At 41.8% G+C, this 24,145-nt stretch overlaps 1 protein-coding gene across 1 annotated transcript in view; it reads right to left on the bottom strand.

Moving 5' to 3' along the window:
- Nucleotides 1-24,145, bottom strand: part of pax5 (paired box 5) — a 57,005-nt gene that overhangs the window by 31,920 nt on the left and 940 nt on the right. The window contains exons 2-5 of the mRNA XM_069168046.1: nt 9,686-9,851; nt 6,166-6,363; nt 5,360-5,421; nt 2,195-2,320 (exon numbers count right to left, since the gene is read on the bottom strand). Coding sequence (XP_069024147.1) covers nt 2,195-2,320; nt 5,360-5,421; nt 6,166-6,363; nt 9,686-9,851 — 552 coding nt within the window. The remainder of the gene's footprint in view (nt 1-2,194; nt 2,321-5,359; nt 5,422-6,165; nt 6,364-9,685; nt 9,852-24,145) is intronic.

Here is a 24,145-nt window from a genome sequence, read left to right as displayed (position 1 = left end):
TGCTGTTCCCCCTGTCGCCCCTCGCTGTGTGTGTGTGTCATTATCCAGCGGGGGCTGCTCTAATGGAAGCTGTGATTAGCAATGCTGTTAATTAGACCACAGAGCCAACCGCGCAGACCTCTGCCACAGAACCGCTGCAGATAAAACACACACGAGCAAAACGTGACACGAAGCGACACAGACTGACGCCTTCCGTGCGCTTCAGTGGAACGTGAAGTGATGCCGTGGTTCGATTTGAACCGTGAGACGCAAAGTCCAGCGGTGGAGAAACAACCGACAGATCACGCATGTAGCGTACGGTCCAGCGTGGCCTGCACATAAAGAACAAAGTCAAACAATAAGGCTGCTAATTAGACTACAGATCTTCTCCTTCAACTGCAGATCTGACCACAGACACTTTGTTGAAGACATTAGAGCACATAATAGTGTGGGATACGTTCATGTAATTGTACATGATTCATATTATTTATGTCAATAAGAGATGGCCTTGTAAGAAAAGGAGACTCCTGATAGACCACTGAAGACATTTTGATTTATTATTCCTGGAAAAGCATAGGTGTAACATTAATGATTCCTTAATCAACCTGTCTGTGAACCTGCCCACACAATGGTATTAGTTACACTTGTGCTTTTCATCCCTCAAAGAGTCAAACTTTCTGCTGGGAAAAGAACAATTGTCGATCTGCACCGCACAAGTGCTCTGATCATATTCAGGAGAAGCCGCTGTGGTCACGTTTCTGTCCAAATTTTGTGCAAAATGGAACCAAATTTCTAGAAATTCAGCAAAACAATCCAAATATTTGCTCATTACAAGTCAGTTTCGTTATGCAAGCACTCGGTGTGCGCATGATGAGGTGGACACAACAAAATGATGAAATTAAAAGTGTGGCTTTTAAATACTAAATTAAAAATAAAATTTGAAACTGGTGGCATTGTTGTTATGTGTATATATATATATTATTGAGAAAAGGCGTTGTCTCCTCATCACGTGTGTTTTTGTCTGCCACAGTTTTCAGTAGAGTTGAAGCTTCAGTCGACATTTAAGTCACGTGCTTCATGTATGCAGGGATTTACTCACTATTTTCATTGCTTTCTGTCACGTTTTTTGAGACACCAACTTTCTGTCTTAACCAAGCATAAAATCATTGTTGTCGTATTTTGACTTTTTATTAAATGTGTGACATTTCCCCGTTTTGCACAGCAAGGAGCCAGGATAACTCTGATGAGGACTCGTATTGATCTGTACAAATTGTTTAATGCAAATTTTTGTCCACGCTAAAATCTCACAGTCCTTGTTGGACAAACTCTTGTTGAGTCCGCATAGAGAGGTAAACTTTGATTGTGTGTCCATGTCTGCGTTGGGTCTGAAGTCTTTGTGCTCTGCTGATGGGTAAGTGGGCTGTATCCGAGCATATCAAGGTGCACCTGGGATTCACCTGGAACCTGCCGGAATGTTTTGAAAATTCATCAGCAGTGGTAAAAAGACCCCATACTGTATCTGTGTGTGTATCTGTGTGTGTGTGTGTGTGTGTGTGTGTGTGTGTGTGTGTGTGTGTGTTCAGAGAGAGCGAGAGAGAGAGAGAAATAGCCCCCAGTGGCATTCTGTCACCCCCCCTCGCTCCGACATCTGGTCCTGTCTCATTTACCGTAGGAGACCGTCTGTGTGATGGCTTTTTAATGCCATTGACACCGCCACATACACACTCAATAATCATGCACGCATTTACGCACACACACACATACACACACACACATATACATATATACAGTACACGCGATAGCACAAACACACACACAAGCTCACACCTCTATTAGCATGCAGCATTGATCCAGTATGACGGCATATATGATCAATAGTGCATGCATAAACCAACTTCTCCGGTATCTCGCCTGTGAAGCACTGTTAGTAAACATATCTGGGTTTCTGAATGAAGATGTTTGTTTTCCAGCTTCCGCACTGCACATGCATGCTCTCGCACACACATATCTGTCATTGATCCTCATGTGTTGAGTTCTTTCCATCTGGGTTTTCCACACTGGTCTGGAGAGGAGGAGGTCCTGAGACTGTCCATCATCATACAATGTGTTTATGTGTATTTTTCTTTGTATATGTGCACTTGGAAAATGCCATTTCCATCAAAATGGAGAATGATTTGCAAAGAAGCAGATATAAACAGCATAATTGATTGCTCACCTTCGTCCCTCTTCCTCTTCCCCACGTCAGCAGCGGAGCTGATACCCAGAATGCCACTGATGGAGTACGAGGAGCCGGCAGAGTCGCTAGTCACCGCGGAGACCTGTGTGGCAGCCACGGACGTTGCTGCAGACACATCACATGACAATGCGAACAGTTGGAAGGCTGCATCCAGAAATCACAAGGCAGGTAATGGGAATGATGAATTACATTATAGTGTCATTATAGTATGGTTTCATTATAGTGACAGTATAGTCTCATTAGTTACACAGTGTATGTACACAGCAAACAAACATTAAAGGGAGCCTTTCATCAAATGTTACTTTTTATTCCATGGACTTACATAATAGGGGCAACTTCTCAAATCCATCTGAACAAGTTAGAGCACAAATTCGTTATAGAATCTTAGAGTGAACTGTGTGAACATCCGCAGAAACAAAGATTTCAGGAGCAGGACGTTTGGTAAATATTACAATGTTTACCTGCTTATTGTATAACGGTGGATTCAGTCTTTTCAATCATAAGCGTATACAGTTTTCTCTGGTTTGTTTTTGTTTGACAGATTTTTGGCATAGACATAACTGTCTTTTTGATTGATGTGTCCTAAAATTCTAGAAAGAGAACTAACCAAAACAAGATGTTTACTGTATTTTCACATTTAATAAATGAAAAATGAACTATAAATCATGTAAACCCAAAGCAAAACTTTGAGCCTTTTCCCTCCAAAATTGATTGTTCTGTGCTTACAACAATAATCACGTCTTGATTCTGATAAAGATTTGATAAAGAGAAAAACCCTGCACAATTTAAATCATATTCATTCCAACTCCATAAACATAGATGCACTTTAATTTTCTTAAAACTTTACACAGCAATCCCGACTAAATCGAAGCTGGAGGAAAGGACAGGCCTCTGTTGGTGTTTTGCTCCTTGTTGTCTCTTCCTCTAATCTTCCCCCTGGAGGAGACAAGTTCCTTGCTGGGCAACACAGCGACATACTTGTCACCGCTTCAGTGACGAACACACACACACACACACACACACACACACACACACACACACACACACACACACACACACACACACACACACACACACACACACACACACACACACACACACACACACACACACACACACACACACACACACACACACACACACCCGGCAACCTCCTGACACACACATACAGACTGAAACATACAGTCACTCTCTCCTTGGTCCCTTATCTGTGCCCCTGTAAGCGGACGTGGGGCTGAGTGACAGTATGGTATCCCAGGAGGGACAGAAAGGTGTGGAGACAGACATCCTAATCCTCTCTCCCAGCAGACCCCCCAAACACAGAAAGACAAGACCGAAGAGGGAATAAAAAAAAATAAAATAGAAACAGGCAAACCAGAGGATCAAAGTCCCTTCCAGCCGTTACTCCTTCGCTAATGACAAGGAGAGTATAATGAATGCATATCCCTCCTTTTCCCATCACTTGATTTAGCACTTCAATTATCTGATTTTCCTTTCTCTTTCTTTTCACTCTTTTTTTTTATCAGAACGTAACGCTTTTATTCTGCAAATCCAAATGTTCAATTTTCCGCCTGGGAGTGGGAGCCATTTATCTGTGTAATCTGTAAGCGTGCGTGCGTGTGTGTGTGTCTTGCAGTGCATCGAGGTGTGTATGCATGTGTGTGCATATCTGCTAAATGTGAGTAAAAGGCAGGAGTCAGGGAGCAGTGTGTGTGAAATTAATTTAGATTAATAGACAATGTGCGATTATGAAGATATGAGAGACACCGAAACACAATCCACTGCAGGGCCAAGCGAGGAAGAGAGAGAGAGAGCGGCTATCGTATTTATTTGTACTTTCAGATATTCATCAAATAAAAGGCAATAATGTTTCAGTCATTGTTGTAATAGATTTTTGCTTCAGTCTGTAACATGATAATTTAGTACAGATGAACCTCCAGACATTGTCACTCTGAACCTGTCCTGTTTTAGTTCAAAATGTTACTTTTATATAAGTATAAGGACCCTCCAGTAAAACTCCTATTATATACCACAATATCCAGAATTACTGGCTTCCATAATTGTTCCTAGTGTAGTTTTCATCCTAAAGGCAGAATCCCATGCAGGTTTACCTCTGTTGCTTATTTACATCTTTGCAACCTGCTATGCTGGCCAAACAAACATGACTGAATTAACGTGATAAAGAGCCATTGAAGCTGTGTCCTTGTGTTAATAGTAATTTGGATGAAGACAAATTCATTTATAACTATGCACAATGTATATTTTGGCTCGGAGGTCACAAGACGACAAAATAATGCTGGACTTGTTTTAACGACTTTATTATTTCAGTTAATTAGGTGATTTAGTGATTAAAGTCTCTCCTGTCATCTCTCATCAAAACTACATATTTAGAGGTTTTGGCAACAACAAAAATCTTGCCAATTTGCCATTTGAACCCTTAAAACGGTTCAAATGTATGAATGAATGAATGAATAAATGAATGAAGCCACCTCCACCCACCCCGCTGCAGCATGCCTGCTGGCAGCTCAATGAAATGGAAAGCCCGAACCCCACAACTTGACCAGATTGGTTTCTTAGGTTTGTGATATATGAAACCCTGGCTGTCGGGATCGGTGTTTTTTTTAGACTGTCGTTGCAGTTCTACAGTGAAAACTCTCAATCATGGTGTTGACTGCTTATTTGACTCATGATATGTCTTCTAGCACATCAAAAAACACCACATGGATGTTACCGAGGTTACTTGTGTATGCCCTGAGGGGGTCCTGTCTGTGTAGGTTAACCCTCTGTAAATTTGAATATATGAACATAAATGCTCTGTCTCGCAGCAGTGAGGTGTATGAGCTTTGTTTTATTGGGATTAAGTGGTGTGGGATCCCCATTTGAGAGGGACTTGTGGAAAAAGGTTTTTATTAATTTACCTAACAATACGTCTCGCTAAGTAACTGTAATTTTTTGCATTCAAGCAATGAACCTTGTGGCACATAACGTCTCACACAGTGTCTACACGCTGGTTCAGGTCCAGAATTTTAATATGTTTTTGCCGTTCTGTGTTCGGGCTCCGCTCCACAGAGATTCCCACAAAACGGTTCCTCTGTAAAATTTGCTTTGACAGTTGGAAACAGGATTTTTATAGCGGCGACCTACCTAAGTTGTGAGCCGACACTGAGCCCGTTTGACCAGGCTGCTGAACCTTAGTCCGAATGATCCTGCAGGAGGAGAGAGGAGATATTAGTGTGTGTGTGAAGTGGTTTGTGTAAGTGTGTGAGAGATTCTGAGTGACAGAGAGAACATGACCGTCGTGGGAGCAAAACTCTGTGTGTGTGTGTGTGTGTGTGTGTGTGTGTGTGTGTGTGTGTGTGTGTGTGTGTGTGTGTGTGTGTGTGTGTGTGTGTGTGTGTGTGTGTGTGAAGTGGCTGAGGCAGGCTGACATGGCAGAGGGGCCTCACACTTCCTGCTTGGCTGCTCATGCAAGCCTTTTCTTCCTCTTTCCTTTCCTTTCTCTTCCTTTCCTCCCTTTTTCCTCTCCTCTCATTTCCTTTCCTCCCTTTTCCTTTCTCTCCTTTCCTTTTGTGTTTGTTTTCTTTCCTCAGCCGTGCACACCTTCCATCCCTTTTGTCTGTCTCTTTTGCTCACTCCTTCTCTCTTATTTCACTATCCCTCCCTCTCTCTCTGCCTCTATGCTCAGGGGAAAGGGTTGTCATTGTACCATCGTGTTGAACCACTGAGCTGCAGCCACTTCATACATATGGAGACTGGGGCCTCTTTGCAATTCTCTCCTTCACTCCCAGACTCACACACACACACACACACACACACACACACACACACACACACACACACACACATATAAAACACACCGTATTATATAGCTCTGCTCTCTACCTACGCTCAGTACCTGTTGCTATAGGTTGATACTAAAATAAACACACAGATCTCGCCGACCGTTGTACCTGTTGATGGAGCTGACACTGGGGACGCTGTCGTTGTCACAAACTCTCTCGGCCAGGAGCCTGTCCCGGATCTCCCAGGCAAACATGGTGGGGTTTTGGCGTTTGTAATCGGCGATCTTGTCGACCACTTTGGGTGTAGCAACCTTTGGTTTGGATCCCCCGATTACCCCGGGGCGGATACTGCCCGTTTCGTAGTACCTGCCAATTAAAGCACAAAGAAGATGCTCGGTCATTAGGGGAAACACAAGAAGGCTGTAGTAATCCTAGAAGCGGTGTTAAATAAAAGCAGAATAAATCAGTCAATTTTGCTTTCAGTTATCTGTAATTTTAATTTCATAATGCTACCAGTTCCACAGGGTGATTTAAATTGCTTGAAATGTAATTGAAATTTAAAATTGTAGATTTAAAAAAATCCAAAACTGGATAAGAAAACAACATTTTCATGCAAAAACAGCAGGTAAGAAACATGAGGCTGAGCTGTTTAATCAGCATGACTTTGTGACATATGACAATGTTTACTGATTGCATGTGATTGTGCAAAAGTAATCAAAACAGGTTTGCATATTTTTTTAAAGGCTCAGGTTGCAGCGGTTCTTGAGTTTTTTCTCGTTGTCATCCAGTTGTTGTATCAACTATTTACATGTGTAGATTCATGTCATGACTCATTACAACAGCAGGACAGTGTTTGTGGGATCAACTCATAATAATACAGTTCACTGTAATAAAGTAACACGTCACCGTGTCATATATCTGTGTTTTTAACAGTTTAGGAGCAACAATGGAGGTGTACCGCTGGTTAATAGGATATATCAGGCTTCGGCCTCTTGTTAGTCGGATAAACTCATGATTTTGGTCTTTTGATTAGTTGGCAACAAGGAAATTGTCGAATATTTCTGGCCTCATCCTTTAAACTAGACAACTGATAGACCTTTTAGTTGTTTAATGACCTCTCGAAGCTGAAAAATGGAACGGCATTCTTGACTCCAGCTTATATCTTAAAAACCTCTTTCTGTTTTACTGGCCCTTTAGTTCACCGTTCCTGGTGGTGATTTGAACATTGTTCCACTCAGCCTCACCTCTTCTCCCTCCTTTCTCTCCAGCAGAGGAATGACCTTCCCTCTGTGCCACAGGACATCTTTCTGGCTTAAATTCAAAAAACTCTTCAGAAACCACCTCATCCCACCGGCTCCTGCGCTCGTGTTTGATCCTCCGCGATCCTTGTTCTACGCAATAAAGCTTTCTCAAGGAGAAAGGATGAAATTCCCCTCTATATGTATCCTTCAGCTGCACTTTAGAAAGCAAATGTTTTCTGGAGAACTTCACATTAAAATAGACAAAACTTCCCTCTTGATTTGAGTAACTCTTACATCTGAAGTCTCAAGCGTTTTTTTGCGATCTCTAAAGCTTTGATGGCGCTTGGAAGGATAGCGTCTCTGTTTTTCTTGAGGAAACTGATAACTCAAATTTAGGTTTGCTGTAAGTTCCATGGTAAATGACTTGATTGGAATGTTTTTTAGTTTGTTTAGTTTTGTCTGTGTTGGACTGATTTGGTCGATTCGACTCTGATCTCACTGAGACTTGTTAAATAAAGGCAAAGTAAAACTTTCACTGCTAGTTACATAATGTTGCAGTTATCTGATTTTTCTACAGAGCCCAGCGTCAGCCAAATGACAACATTTAAAAGCTCAAACACCTGTCTCAAGCTGTGAATGGCTGCTGTTTTCTTAAGCAATTTCACATTGTGACACAGAGGTAGGAAGAGGGTCGCACTGACACGCGCACACACACACACACACACACACACACACACACACACACACACACACAGATCCAGGCGTTTCGTGTCCACCATGGCTATTTCATGAATGTATTTGCATGCAGAAGGGGCATGGGGGTCGGAGGGGAGGAGGATGGAGGACAGCAAATGTGCTACACAGCTTGCAGAGAAGAGGGGGATGCTGTGTGTGGATGCAAGCTGTCAGTCAGTCTTAAACCTGCTGCTCTCTCTCTCCACTGTACGGTAGAGTAATCCTTTCCGTGAAGATGCGAGTTCCTGTAAATGTGCGCTTCCTTGTCTTTTCTTTTGGTGTGTGTGTGCGCGTGTTGCGCACGTGTGTGTGTGTCTGGGTGTGTTGCACATTTGGACTATTCACAGCTGGAGTATAAACACAGCTAAAGGAAAAACAATCTATTTTAAATGGAAAACTATTTAAATTATTCACAGCTGAATCATTGGTGAATAAACGAGCGTGGTTATTGATATCCGCGCAACGATGAGCCAATACGCACGCACGCACACACACACACACACACACACACACACACACACACACACACACACACACACACACACACACACAGGGTGGTAGAGTTGGTGTTTTTGTTCTGCTGGCACCAGAGAGACAGAGAGGAGAGGATAAAACAACCCTCCCTCCCTCCTTCCATCTCTCGATCCCCTCTACTCCCCCTCACGGTAACGCTTCAGTGAGTTGAACGGCCAGGAAAGGGGAGAGAGAGAGAGATAGATAGAGAGAGGAAGACAGAAAGAGAGAGAGACAGAGAAGAGAGGCATGGGAGAACAATGAGCAACACATTTTTTGATATAGCTGAGGGTCGCTGTAGCTAATCCTTCCCCTCCGTCCCCAAAATGGTCTCTGTTTCTCATTCGTTTTTCTTTTTCCTGCCCTCTTCTTCTTTAACACGCCTTTTCCCTTTTGAATTTGTTCTCTCTTCTTGTCTTTCTCCTATTCTCCATCTCCCTCTGTCTTTTTTTTTTTTTTGGGGGGGGGGGGGGGGGGGGGGGTGCAGAAATATGGTGCCACTTTCATTTTGATGCTAATTCCAAAAAGTGATGAATCTTTTCCCTTTTGTCCCCCTTTCTTCTTCGGGGGACGGAACGAGCAGGGATTTACTCTTGAATTTAGCTTTGAAAAGGCAGAGGGAGATACGGACAGACAGAGAGTAAAAAAAGGCAAAAAAAAAAAAAAAAGGGGGGTGAGGAGAGACACAGAAATATTGAGAGGGGTCGGACGAGAAATACAGGATACGGATAAGGGAGAGGAAGGTGAAAAGACAAGAAATGAGCAGAGAAGAGAGGGAAGGAAGTGAGAGGTGGAGAAATAAGAGGCAAGCCAAAATGAAGGCAGACACTTGTGAAAATGCAGTTCGTGCATGCTGAGCAAATTGAAGAAAACAGCAGAATTGACACTAAATGAGTTTGTGGAGCCAACGCTGAACCTATCTGTATATATGTGTGTGTGTGTGTGTGTGTGTGTGCGTGTGTTCATTTCACCTGAGGACGAAATAATAACCAGAATGACCCCAAAATGTAACAGATAAGTAAAGGTGAAAGTATTTGCTGCAGCCAGTTGAACTTTGATGGTTCACTCTCTGCTTAAAGGACAATATCGGTAATGGTGTCAAACAAGGACCTTTTTACACCTCTGTCCAAAGCACACCTTTCACTCAACTGAATAATTTGCTCACCACACAAGTGTAGGTGTTTTTGTACGCCTTTTACCTGCCCAGTATCTTGCTGACACATCCGTGGCTGACTCGTAGCTGGCGTGAGATGTCGCACGGGCGAACCCCCTGATGGGCGAGTTCAACTATCCGCTGTCGAACTACATCAGGGAGCGGCCTGCCATTTACAAACACACCTCCGAGCTGGTTCACTCCACCATGTCCTAGAAAAGAGAGCGAGAGTGTGCGAGATGGATCAGAACGAGGTCAAGAGTCATGGACAGAGAGAAATGTTATAGCTTGACTTAAGTCACAGAGGAGACAAAGAAGTATTAGATTAGTTTACAGGTATTGAAGTCAAAGACCACATGCAGGTTGATGAGGCAATGATGAGACAAAAGTTGGTGGCTTTAACTACATGTGCACCAACTAAAAAGGACTCGCGTATCAACGAAAAACCAATGTGAAAAGCATTCATTTAATCCGTCATGTCAGGCCTGGTCTTCAATTAATCACATTCTTAATATGAATGATTTAACACTTGATTGGAAGGACAGAGTCATATGTGTTGGACATGAGTTAACTCAACTTTTCCAACACAATCGTAGTCGGGTCGATCGATTGTTCTGACATTGTCATAAAATAAAGTTTGACCAAAAGGTGGTTTCGGTAAGAGGTGAAAACAATATTTACACACACAGAAGATCAGCCCAGTACCACTTTACCCCTTTGAAGCTACAAAACCTTGATAAAGGGCAGGGCACACAGTCATTGCATCACAGTCATTGTTAGGATCTGCAGAAGCTGCTACAGTCCGTCATCTAGATCCCGCTCTCTGTTTAATACCACAAAATCATGATGTTAATGTTTGTAAAACTGCATTCTGTAATTATCCGCTCCCTTGAATCCCCGACTCGTACTGACTATTTTTTAGTATGTGGTTTATAGTTCAAACTTGAGCCACAATTTCTGAGCTACAACCACACAGCTGTTGGCCACTTGCTGCAGTTAATTTACCCTCTCAAACACATCTGATTTCTCTCCCGCCTCTGTTTTATCCTGCTCAGCATAATAATAATAATAGTTGGACTATTTTAAAGTGCAAACTTTGCCCAATTTTACCAGGGGCAGGCTAAGCAAAGATTTCGAGTAAATGAAGGGATTTCAATTAATTATTGACTAAGGCCTTGCCCTAGCCCCTTAGTGAAAGATACTCCTAATATTCCCCCTGAGGGATGAAGGGATGAAAGTGTAAGAGGAAATGAATGAAAGACAGCCAGGCTAGTGCGCACTAGAACAGAAGAGAAGCTGAACCTTTACATAATTGAATAATCTTCATGTAATTCTGGTCAGAGGATTGTTACACACTTTTTCAAATCTTCCACTGCAGCCACGAGACACAGAAAACCATAACTGCCTGTTAGAAAGCTGCTTGAGAAAAATCAACGATTAGAAACTTGCTGTGAATTAGAGAAAAGAGTAATTTAGCAAGTTGATTTATATATGGATCTATTGTCTATAGCAGTTATGGAGCTCACCTGGTGGGGAATACATTCTGAACAGGTCAGCAGTGTATCACATGGGAAGCATTTAGACAGACGACCACATTTATACATTTACAAACTCTCCTCTGAAAGGCTCCAGTGAACCGGGTCGGGTCAGAACCCAGGAGTTTCTGGATCTGAGGCGACAGTGGTAACAACTGTATCTGCCAGTAGAAACACTCTTTCTGCCTCTCCCTGTCTGTACGTGCACATATATACCGTGTATGTATGTATCTCACCAAAGGCAAAGTATAAATCAACTAGAATTTATCCACCATTTAATCCACTGGTTTTTGTATTACCATAGTGATTACGTCTTTAGGGGAAACACACACACACATACACACACACGCACACACACACACACACACACACCCTCACACTCACACGCACTAATCCTAGCTGTGGGGGTAATAGATTTTAAACACAGAACCCCAGCAGGGATACCCCCTAAAACACCAAGCTGTCCCCTGAACCTGTCGCCCTTTCCTCGTCTTCTCTCCAGCATAATTTAAAGAAGCGCACGCACGGCCTTCTCCAGTTTAAATATAAATAGGTCAATACATGGCAGATAAATACAGAAATGTGAAGTCTGGAGAGTCTCATTCTGTGAAATCAAACAAAGCTATTTCCAAGTGGCTAATGCGTATGGTCACTCTCCTCCTTACTGCTTTATTTTCTTCAGATAGAAGAAGCCTCATTATGCAGACGCCTGCTGCAGACAGCACAATTTGAAAAGCAATCGCTCTTTACGAAACACGGCAATATACAGACTGAGTGATGTGATGCAGTGCCCCCGTGAGCTGGGCTCAGCCAACGCTAAAGGACTAAATGGCTTGAAATTTAACAACCAGCATCAACTGTAAAGACAAAATCATGCCAGCACTGACAAAAGAATTGATTGCTTACTAGCAGACCCGTTCATTCAAAAACACGGTCCACTAGATTAAACAATATGTATTGTCATTTTTCAGATTTATGTTGGCATGGCTGTGGTGGGTCCGGTGCATTAAAGGTGCACCACACAAATTTTACACACACAAATTGCAGTGGTTCATTGGAAGTTTTGCACAGCTTGTTAAAACACTTTGATTTCTACAGCTTGATGATGTCACCAGAGTGACGTCATCTTTGGTTGGGCTGCCACAAACTCACAGCAGACGTCCTGCTTTACAAACTGGAGCCGTGGAGTTTGAAAGACTTTAAATGGGCTTTTAGGGCTAATGCATATGATACAGAGTGCCAGTATAATAGAAAATATCGGATCCAGCATTTGTTGAGCTTAACCCAGACTTTAAAAGTCTGCACCTTTACTGCTTCAATTTCAACTTTTAAAATCTGCCACTCACAAATCCCCCAACTTCATGGATAAGCAACACAATCATTCTTTTCATAAATCATTCTGGGTTTAGGTAGCATGTTTTTTTAAATATGTCTTTATGCCTTTGGTATATATGATGGACAACAGTTGCAGCAATAATATCACCTGTGACGCAGATTATTTATTGGAATTGCTTTTTTAATTTTAGTGAGTTGGTTTACAGATGATTTGGATGTTCTATTAGTGGAACAAGCAGTCACAGCTCTTGTTGAGCTGGATCATGGACTCGGTCACCTGGACTCTGATTAGGTTATCACTGAATGGTTTAAGTTTAATTTAGGTGTACATTTAGCAGCTCTCTGGTTTGCTGTTTGATCAAATAAAAAAAATTAAGTTCGGTGGACTTCCTATCCCGGATGATTACGAAACACTGACTTCCTATGAGCCTGTTAATACGTTTTTATTTAAAGTGGTATTGGGTATTATTTACTACTGATCCATGCAAGAGTCTGGCCCAAAAAAACAAATCACATTTAAGAAAATGCTCCTTAGACCCCCCCCCCCCCTCCATTTCCCCCCCCCCCTCCCCCCCCATTTGCTGGAGATACAGGGAACCGCTCTGTAATGTGCCACTGCTGACCCTGTTTTTAAACAACATTCATGCCTTCATTTGAATGTTGATGGTCAGAGAGAAGGAAAACGACATAAAATAAAATTCAACTAAGGTCAATGGCTTGACTATCAGTAATCATAGCCAGCGCTTTGACCTGTAGGCCAACAGGGCACCCCTGAACCCGATTGTTTTTGTAATAAAACAGCCGGCCACTAATTTACTGTGACTGAGACCTGGAAATCACTGCTGCAATGTCCCCTTCAGTATATGCAAAGAAAAAACACACATTTTCAGATATTCCTCAAAGCAAGAAAGGGCCTGTTGACCTACATGGACAAATTCCAGTCTTCAACACTCTCACTCAATTTCTCTGAATGCTTTGTACGGCTGTGCAAAGGCATTATTCCTCCCTCGTCTCTTTATTATCATATCCTGAAACCTCTCGTTGAATAAAAGCAAAAAATTTTGCAGGGGTCGTTTATAGAGGCCTACAGTGCTGCTGCCTCCTCCTCACCACAGGTATCAGCAGAGAAGACTCTCCCTCTCTCTCTCTCTCTCTCTCTGTCTCTCCCTCCCTCTCTCTCTCTCTCTCTCTCTCTCTCCCCCCCTTCGTTCTCAGATAAGAGTAAATGAAATGGTTCCTTTCACCCTTCCTATCTGGGCCATGGCATGAAATACGCCTTGCTTTGTAAAGAGATGGAGAGGAATGACTTGTGACCTACAAAAACCTCCAGATAACTATTTATTCACTTATCGGTGTATTTACTGTTGGCATTAGGCGTTCAGACTCTCACCATTCTTGGGGTAGGCTATGGGGGATTATGTGTTTGAAATTTATTTTCCCGGTCTATAAATACTGATAGGGAGAAACGCAAAAACTTACACATTCTATAAAGGCATTTGTTTATCGGCCGCTGGAGCGTAATTCTCTGAAAAAGTCACATAAGTTCTCTTTTTAAAGGCTATATGGCGTGTTTCTAGGTATTATGCTGCTGCATGCCTAAAGCAAGACTAAATTTGAGCTTTTCATGATAACGTTAAGAAGGGCTTCAGATACACACAAATTTACCAGATTTTTTTTTTTTTTTAAGAAACGCTTCCCTTTCATGTGGACAGAAGTCTAAAATTTGGAAACAACATTACAGAGGAGTCCTGATGTTCTGTTGCAGCCGAGTTTAGTGACGGAGGTCCAGGAATTCATCCCACCGACCAAACAAATTAACCACTTGCTCCCGGAAATTCAATCAACATTGGCCAGCTCAGGAGGTTTTGTTGCAAATTAGATACAAAGATTTTGCCAAATTAGGGGTCTCGGCTTTTAAGGGCCTTTCTGTAAAAGCTGGACCTCGAGTCTCTGGAGGTGGAAACTGTTGGCAGAGGCAGCAGTTTCATTTTCATCCTGCTGAATCGGAGAGGGACAGAGACAGCCAGGGGACCAGCGATCATTATGTATCCCTGTTGTATTTTATTTATTTACCCTTTATAGGAGCTGACTTAAGAGCCCAGCACCTCCTTAAATGTTTGATTGATTCACTGTTTCCGGAAGGAAAAAAAAACTACAGAGATAAAGCAGAATATATTGGAGCTCCCCCATCCAGAAAATAAGGTCCATTAGGCTCTCTGTCTCTCTCTTCCAGCTACATTGCTCAGTGTCTCTCTCTCCCTCACTCTTTCCCTCTGTCCACCAACCTCTCTCCCTCTCTCATCTCTCATCTGCCTCGTCACGGCCTGACGGTTCAAAAATAAAGCAAGAGAGAAATCGGAACAAAACGCCACCGGTTCTCTCTCTCCCCTCTGTCTTGGAGAAGAAGAAGAAGAAAAAAAAAAAAGAAGGAACTAGAAATTACTTTTGGCTGGAAACCTGTTTGGAAAGTTGCCTGCAAGAATACAGATGAAGCAAATTTCCTTGAGCAAACAGAGAATAGATCAGCGAGATGTGCCAGACAGGCATTTTGGACCTGTAGTGTTATTCTGTATTTTCTCTGTGTACACTGATAATTAATATTTTGTGAAAGAAGTGTGTCTCAGGGAAGCTTGTTAATAAACAATTAACAGTGAAAAAAGAGGTCTATCCTTGCATACTTTAAATAATTCATGAATTCTTATTTTTAGTATCCCAAGTTTGAATCTATCTGTTGTATTAAGATTATTGAATTTTTTTTTTAATGATTTTTAGTAGGCTAATTGTTCATCCTTGATGTTTGTATTCGAGAGACAGATTTTTATATTTTCTTTTAAATCATGAGTCACTAAGGTAGGCCACAGCCTCGCTTATTAATATTCAGCATGCCTCTATTACCATTACAATACGTGATTATGAAATTCAGCTCATTATCATCACAATTACCTGGTATGGATTTTTTTTTTTTTAAGATACCCCCTATATATTGTTGCTGGTAGAAAACAAACTCATTAAAGTTACAATCAAGTGGTAATGGTGTTTCATCATATCAAATATCAAAATCATCATTATAACAGACTGACTCTTAAAAATCATTCAACCAATGAAATGTTAAATAAAAAATAAAGTGGCAGCTTTGTCGTCAAACAATCTGATTTTATTGACTGTTAAGGGAAGCGCGCGCGCGCACACACACACACACACACACACACACACGCTCAGTGCGCAGATTTTGGCTGTAAAACACTCTTTAATCTTTTTTTAAATAAAGTAAAAACTTTAGTTCAACTTTAAACACTCCATTAAAACTCCTCACACGCACACATGCGTGCTACACATATTTCCTGAGGATTTGAACTTTATGTTATTTCATGAAAGTGCTACACACAAACACACACCGAGGCACACAGCGCACATCCAAACGCGCCCAACAACATTTCCACGCGTCACAGTCGATTCCTCGCGACCTCTCTCTCTCTCTCTCTCTCTCCGCCGCTGACATTTTTTAGGTGTAATCGTTTTAAAGCGTCTCCGGGCTTTGACATATATAACTTTAGCTCCGCTGTTACCGTCAGCACCGCGGATCATTGGCTTTGGTGAAACGGCAGGGAAGAGGAAACGTGATTCGTTCTAGCTTTCTGTGTGTGTGTGTGTGTGTGTGTGTGTGTGTGTGTGTGTGTGTGTGTGTGTGCGCAGCTTTCTTTCTTTCTTTCTTTCTTTTTTTTAAATCCTGCAAGATAACACACCGTGGGAACCTCATGTCAGTCACAGAACACGACTGCTCTCCGGGAATAAACTGCAATAAAATATGTAGTGCATCATCTGTTACACCTGCAATGCTTGTAGGACGCTGTATTTGACTTTTGAGGAAGTAAAGACAACTATGAGATGCAGGCTGCGAATTTGGGGGTCACACTTCTATAAATTTAAAATAATTTTTATGGATCTCGCTCGTTTAAGGTACACATAAAGTTAGATCATTATTAGCTTCTATTTGTTTCCCCACGGCCAGTCTTTAGTGTTGGCTAATTAAAAATTTTTTTTTAAATGTCAGCTTTTAAATATACGAGCAGATGACTGGGGCTCTGTAGTAAATAGCACATTTTCTCTAATTATTTTTCTTTTGACGCTCAAGGCTTTTTCAAAGATTCCAAAACAGAATTCTTCTTTTTCCGTTATCGTTATATGAACACTTTTTTTTTTTTTAGATATTGAGACAAAACCAGCATGAAGGGAAAATGAAGTGAAAAAAAAAAAAACAAAGCAGCAAGGGTCCGCCATGTCACGACCGAGTGACCAAGTTGTGTCTCCCACAGCCTGCCCTGCGCGCAGCCGCTCTGCATGCTGAAGTGTCCTTGAGCAAGACACTGAGGCTGCTGCTGAGCTGAACCTCGTGTAATAGCGAGCGAGCTGCACCTGTGCAACGTGCAGCGTGTCCGTCAAACCCGGTTATGTGCAGAAACACTGCTGTTACTGTGTGCGCGGATCAAGTTCAGCTTTTAGTCAAGCTTTGTTACCCCAGCTCTCTCTCTCTCTCTCTCTCTCTCTCTCTCTCTCTCTCTCTCTCTCTCTCTCTCTCTTTGACCCCTGCACCTTTTCTTCCCTGCTGCAAACCGTTTCACGCAGGGCATCAACAAATACACAAATACAACACAGGCCTCAAAAAGTCTGCATTTCATCACGCGATTACCCAAATCACTCCAGCTCCTCATTCCCACACATGAATCGAGTCATTTTACAACCTGTTTTACATTCATTATGCACGTTTAAAAACTGCCGCGATGACAAGACGTGAAGTAAAAAAAAAAATAAAAACACGAGTGGTAAGAGGAGCAGCAAAGGCAGGAATAGGACAGAATTGATTTTAAATGTTTTCAAGCCAAAGGATGCACACACATTTTCAAACACTGCGAAAATATCTAAAGCTTATTAAAAAAAATAATTTGGTGGAATACCCACCAAATATTTTAAGAAAAATACGCTTTAGTATCGTGAGATATTTCAAACGAATTTACAAAGTTCTTTTCAGACGGTTTTGACAATTTGTCTTCAGGCTCTTGAGTTAAAAATTCCACATTACCAAAATTTATTTGTTTGCAAAAATGGGACGAGTTGGTTTTTTTTTTTTTTTTTTTGTGAGCGAAATGTAAGTGCACATATAGGGCTATTTATTTATTTTGGATGTAATTTAATTACAAAAAAAAAAAAATTACCTTTAAGATTTAAAATAATGCTGTTTTTTGCAGTGTGTGCAGCTGGACATGCTTGTACTCCGCTGTTTGTTGCATATGTGCGCATAGTTAGTGGTCTGGGGAAGGGAGGAGGGGGGTGGTTCAGTTCAGGGCAGATGGGATCATGCAGATGGAGGACATTATAAACATATGAACTTACTGTGCATTGCCGCAAACGGGTCGTGCTTACAGTGAATCTCCATCGGTAAGGTGGGGCTGGAGGGCCCCGGTGCGCTAAGAGGGGTCTTAAAAAAAAATGCCACCGGACGCCCCGCTTCAGTCGGCCACTATACTGACACACCGTGACCTCCAACGAACGAAAAGAGGCAGCAGTTCCCTTCAAAGACAGGAACTTTTTTTTTTTGCGTAATTAAAAAAAAAAAAAAAAAAAAAAAACAACTTTAATTGATTGACAAGGTGTGGTTTGAGTTGAACCAATAAAAATATATTCAAACGTCGAAAATAGGAGCTTTGCAGGTCAAAGGGACAAAAGAAATGGTGTCAAATATAAGAATCAGAGACGGGCCCCCTCCTCATGGGGACGGGACACAACAGCGAGTCTGTTCTGGCGTCTCCTAAACCAGAGGAGGGAAACGGCAGCGATGGTGCTCATTCCTTCAGCTGCTCGTCAACACCAAGTTGCACCCCAGTCCCAGGACGGACAAATGTAAAAGTTTTGCAAAAAAAAAAAAAAAATAAGCAAAGCAAACAAAGTATTCTTCCCTCCTCTGTCTCCTTCACGGTCCGCCGGCCGTGACCCTTGAACTGAGACTAAACGATGGAGGCTGAACTTTGTCTCCTCTCAGTCTGTTCAGAAATATTTCAAAATACAAAAATAAAAATAACCCAGGCTTGAAAGAGAAAAAATATTTGTTACAGATCCACTGATTGTTGTGTTTTTGCTCCAGGTTCTTTTCTGCACATTTCTTCTGGTCATGAATCGTCCTCGGCAGTTGCTTTCACATTAACATGTGGTTATCTCCCATGAATAAAGCGAGTGAGAGCTGATGAGTGCTCACATCCTGAAGTCTCATATCCCACCGTGCCAAAAAAAAAAATAGAAAAACGAAACTGAAAATTACGCAGCAGAAAAATACAAGCGAAATGCACTCTGTGGTTTGAGTTAAAGCTGCTGGAGCTGACTTGAGAGTTGTTGTCTGGTTTGTATGGAGGAAAGGCAGCTCTTGGTCACTCTGTCTCTTTCCTCCTCTGGGTTGACCAGGACTGCACAGACGTAGCGGTTTATGTACGAGTTTGGAGGCGAATTTCCTCGCGGTGAAGAAGAAGAAGAAGAAGAAAACAGTCCTGTCCAAATTTCAAAAGGTACTTTTCTCCGCGCGCACGGCAGAAAACGCCAAAGGTTGGAATGTGACTGTGCGCACAAACGGGCTTCTTTAACTATACAATGAAAGAGCTGCCTGCGCCCAGCTTCCACGGTGGCGCACGGCGCGTTTCAGGACCTGGTCTCGTGCGGACAGCGCCCGCGCTCCCAACCCCCTGGAACCCTAACCCACACGCGCCGGCCAGCTGCCCGTCACTCACAGACACGCCAGCCAATCACGACGCGAGCGCTGCCTCTACGTCACCGCCAACCCCAGATAGACTCGGGCGGGGGAAAACGGCGATTGGCTGAAGCGAATCTCGTGGGCCAATGACGCCCCGCATGCATTGTCCGTCTACCAATGAGGAGGCTCGGTGACGCGACGCATGGCTCGGGGAGTAGATGATCATATGTTTAATTTCAATTAACGAAGTAAAAAACCTAATGCCTTTATACCCATTTGCGCTCAATTTATTCATGTCAATATTAAATGCCTAATTAATTGAGTATTACTAAAAACGAGGCTTAGTTGCAGCAAGGCTTTATAAACGAGGGAAAGCTCAGGAACTCAAACAGCAATTGTCCATTTTTCTCTCGTACAGGTACCATAATGTGAAAAAAAGAGGAAGAAAACAAAATTTAAATCCAAAAAAGGGAAGGTAATAGGCCCACAGCCTTTTACTGAAACACATTTAAGTTAAAATGTCATTAATCTTTATATGCCATCCTTAGGCCTACAGAAGTGAGAGCTGTCAAATATTATGAAAACAATTGGCCCTGCATCGTTTCAATATCTGCCCTCTCTTCTTTTAAAACAATGCTATAAATATTTTTTCTCGGGGAGGGAAACATATGAAACATGCATTCCCGCTCATTACCTAATTGATTGCAGATCCAAACGGATGTTTTTTTTTTGTTTTTTTTTTAATGAAATGCAATTGGCGAGCTTCGCATTTATACTCCAAACTGTGAGATGGGGATTCAATACATGTTCGTCCCACCTGATTTGAGAGGGCATGTCAAAGCCTCGCCCCTGTAATATTAACCACACAAATAGCCTAAAGCATGAGCCAAATTAAAAAGTGTTATTTCCCTTCTTCCTCTTTCCAGACATTTAATCATTTCGGTTTCTCAGTGCATATATCCCATACTGCACACATTAGCCCATACATTAGACTCATTTAGAGTCATAATAACACAGTTAATGACAATGTAACTGTATCATTGCACATAGCCTATTTAGCATAACACATGAAGTTACTAAACAACCACCATAACGGTCTTTGCCTCTTCTGTTTACTTTTCACGTTTATTCTCGAAAGACTTAGGAGCTTGATGTACCTCAAGGCAATGCATCGGTTACTGAAAAGGTCAGTGTATGATATTATTGAGTTTATTTCATTTCAAAATTTCGTTTTTGTGGATTTCTCGCTCTTTCTTAACGGTTTCTTTCCTCTCCTACTTTTACTTTCAGAGGATGGCTTCGGCTCGTTTTGAATTGCTCAACGGAACAATTTCAGATCCAAATACAACACAGCAAGTCACACAGTCCGGTTGTGATCGTTAAAGAAACAGTGGAGTAGAACGATACACTCTATTTTCTATTTAAAAATCATGCTGTTAAACTCGAGGCTTGTCGTTGTCTTTGGTTTTGCTTTCTCTCCGATGGCTTTTTCATGGGTATTTGCAGGATAACCACGAGGGGGCGTTCAACCTTGGCCCAACATACGCACACGCACGTGCACACAGATACACTTGCTAATACCGAGACATACAGGAACTTTACCACCAGCACACTTGAAGTCAAGAGTCTTCCAAGCAGCGCATGTGGGAGCCTGAACTGAGCACAAATATAACATTAATCCATGCAGGATCACTTTATTTCTAACGTGCGTGGCTGTTTCTCTAACCCACATCTTCAACACTAAATGTGGTTTTATGAATCTTCATTGATTCCACGTCTCTGCTCTTTAATCCACTGACAGTAAACCCTGTTTCCAGCATTCACGCTAATCCTCATTCATATTTCACATCTCTTCACTGAGTATTCATCAGTTAGGAGGCCTGATGCAGACCTGACAAGCAGGAAACCAGCTTCATTTTGTTTTTGCCATTTAAAATAAAATAAAAAAAATAACAAAGGACAAAAACCAAATACCACGTTGTAATACAAAAACTAAAAGACAGATATTAAGACTTGGATCGTGCAACAGAGAACTCGGGCCCGAATTTAGGCCACACGTGAACGAAATGACCAGCAGACGAATATTGACAATACGAATGAATGTGAGAGACACTGGTGGGAGGAAATACTCTGAAAAGTGACAAATGTTGTCTGTTTAGTATTTTTTTTATATATACATAATACAATGTATACTTTAAAAAAAAAAAAGCATATTTTCTATTTGTCTCTTTTTTCTATATAAATAAATAAACAATACATAAGTAATATTTTGCATTGCCAGAGCAGGATGTGTGGCTCAATTGTGTTCTCTAAAAATAAACTCAAAATCAAAAGCATAACTATATCATATTTTGCGTATTTTTGGTTTTCATTGTATCCGCCCTCCCTCTGCAGTCTGCTTATATTTATTGAAATATAGACACGAGCGCTTCTCTCCCCACAGAAGTAAACTGCAGCTCTTGTCTCTCCGATTTGCAAATTAAATACATAAGCAATTAAAAAATCCAAACACAATCAATCATGTATACAAATTGTTGTTGCTTTAGGGTTGGAAATTTGGAGAAAACTTCCATCAGGGTAGGACGACTTTAATCCGGGGATCCAAAGCCATTACCATATTTCATTACCTCTCCAGTGCTGGAAATGGGAGGATTGGAGGGAGGTGGAGGAGGAGGCACAGGGCCTGTGTACTTTTTTAAACATTAGTAAGAATGTGGTGGAGTTGTGATAATCATTTGGAGGCAAATTGAAGCCAGTGTTGTTGTTTAAGTGTTCCCTTCTTTCTTTCCTCCTCTCCCTTCCCTCCATTCACCATGACAGCTTCGGCTGTTTTGCTTTTTACGCCCGAGCCTCGAAACGAAAAAGCAATGAAAAATTAATAGCGCATGTTAACTCCACCAGCTCGTTTATTACACGCCCGCTGACTGTAAACATAATGAGAAAGCTCCCGTATCTCTTCTTAAGTTTTCATTTGCTTATAAAATATAAAAGTCATAACTAATAAATAAAATATATGGACTGGAGAGAGAAAGAGCCGTCTTGGACTTCCCGAGGTGGAACTCGACTCACTGCGCTGAGCAGGTAAATCACTGCACGGCCTGATCACATGGACCTATTTGTAATGATTTGGCTCTTTGATAATGGATTTAAAGACCAGTTTGTCATCTGTCAGGTGGAATATAAGGCCCGGCTGGTCATATCAGCCTGTGTTATGACGGGGCACTTCAGGTCGACACGGAAGTAGGCTATATGCCATGTGAGGTCATCTCTCTCCTTCTTTCACCCCTCCCTCCCCTCTTTCTCTTTTTCCATCAGCTCTCTGCATCGCAGATTTTCTTGGTTTCCGTTGACACAACATCACAAACCGTATCTGGCTTTTACTTTGCACGGTTTAGGAGCGTTTTGGGAACTACTTGTAGGAGCTCAGAATCAAATATTCCTTATAAAATATGCAGAACAGACGGGAGGTTAATGTCAGGAGTTCGTAGTTTGGTCATGAGGCTGCAGGAAAGCATAAAAAGGTTGTTTGGGCGGGGAAAAGTGGATCAAACCTGGAACCTAAATGATTTCTTTCAACATTAGGGGATCCGGTTTCGCCTAATGCCAATATTTTAGAATGGACATACAAAATAGACGTCACATTTTTTGGAAAACAATAAAATCACGTATTTCTTCTCGAGCAGATGAGGCCCCCAGGTGTAATTGTGAAATTAGTAATAACGTAATTTGCTGGCCCACAGTGACAGAAACAACGGTCCTGCTTATTGGGGGGGAAAAAAAACCGAGCTGCGTACTTTTACGCACTGACAACCTTTAGAGCGGGAAGAGGGGGCGTCTGATTAGATCCACGTTCATTCTCACTGATTCTTCTTTGTACCCCAAGCACGTATTTTGAAGTGAGAGGAAATGGAGAGGCTGTGGGTATAGGCCCTGGGCCCTAAAGACTTTACACATCAACAGGGGAGGGCCTCCTTTAAACTCTGATTTCCTCCGTGGTTAAAAGGTTATTATCCAATTGCTACAAATCCCATTGCTTTCACCGTTTATCAGGGGTTAGGCCCACTCCACAAAAGACTGCAAAAGGGCCATTATTTGTGTTGCAGACCACTGGCATCATTTGATGACGAATTTCCAAAGAAGGCCGGGCACAAGCTAATTCATTTCTATTATGAGACAACGTGTCTGGGTCCGAACACGTTTCCTTATCACAATATTGTGAAAATACATATCTAAATTGCTCCAAAATGCACTATGCACCTCTTTAAACATGTTGTTCCACAACTGTCTCCGACATTTTTTTTTTAAATATTATTTTTAAGAAGCAACTAGGGTCATCACAAAAGCAGATTTTTGCTGCCGAAAAGTCTGCATAAAGCGCACTGGCCGTTCAAAGAGGCTGATCACCGGCCCACAGTTTCTTAATGGCAAACGACGTTTTATCAATGCAGACGCAGCGGGCAGCAATATGAAATGATGTGATATCCATTGGGTGCCATAGCAAGGTCGATGGCCTGATCCATTGCTGTACCAGACCCTGCTGTTTTATGAATAGGCCTATAGGAGATTAACCTGTTGAATAAAGTAATGGAGACACAAAGGAGTGAGTCGAGCTCAGGGCAGTTGTTTTTTTTGTTGTTGTTTTTTTTTTAACTTAACCGGTCAGCGACGTCAACATCTGGTCCACAAACTAAAAATAAAACTTACAGGTCATCAATATGTCACACCCCACTATTCATAAGACACATTTGGACACATATATTTAACGAATATGGAAACACACGCAGGCAAAGCCACCACAAACTTGCACAAACTCACTGTTTCTTATTCAGGTGATGTGGAAAGTTCAACACGTTGAGTTTGCCTGAACGACCACGCCACTCAAAACTAACAAATTCAGCTTCTT

This window comes from Embiotoca jacksoni, unplaced genomic scaffold (assembly GCF_022577435.1).
Source record: "Embiotoca jacksoni isolate LCO1_2020_lvr unplaced genomic scaffold, fEmbJac1.0.p SCAF_4, whole genome shotgun sequence".
NCBI classification, from domain to species: domain Eukaryota; kingdom Metazoa; phylum Chordata; class Actinopteri; family Embiotocidae; genus Embiotoca; species Embiotoca jacksoni.
This window is presented reverse-complemented; position numbering and strand designations above follow the sequence as displayed.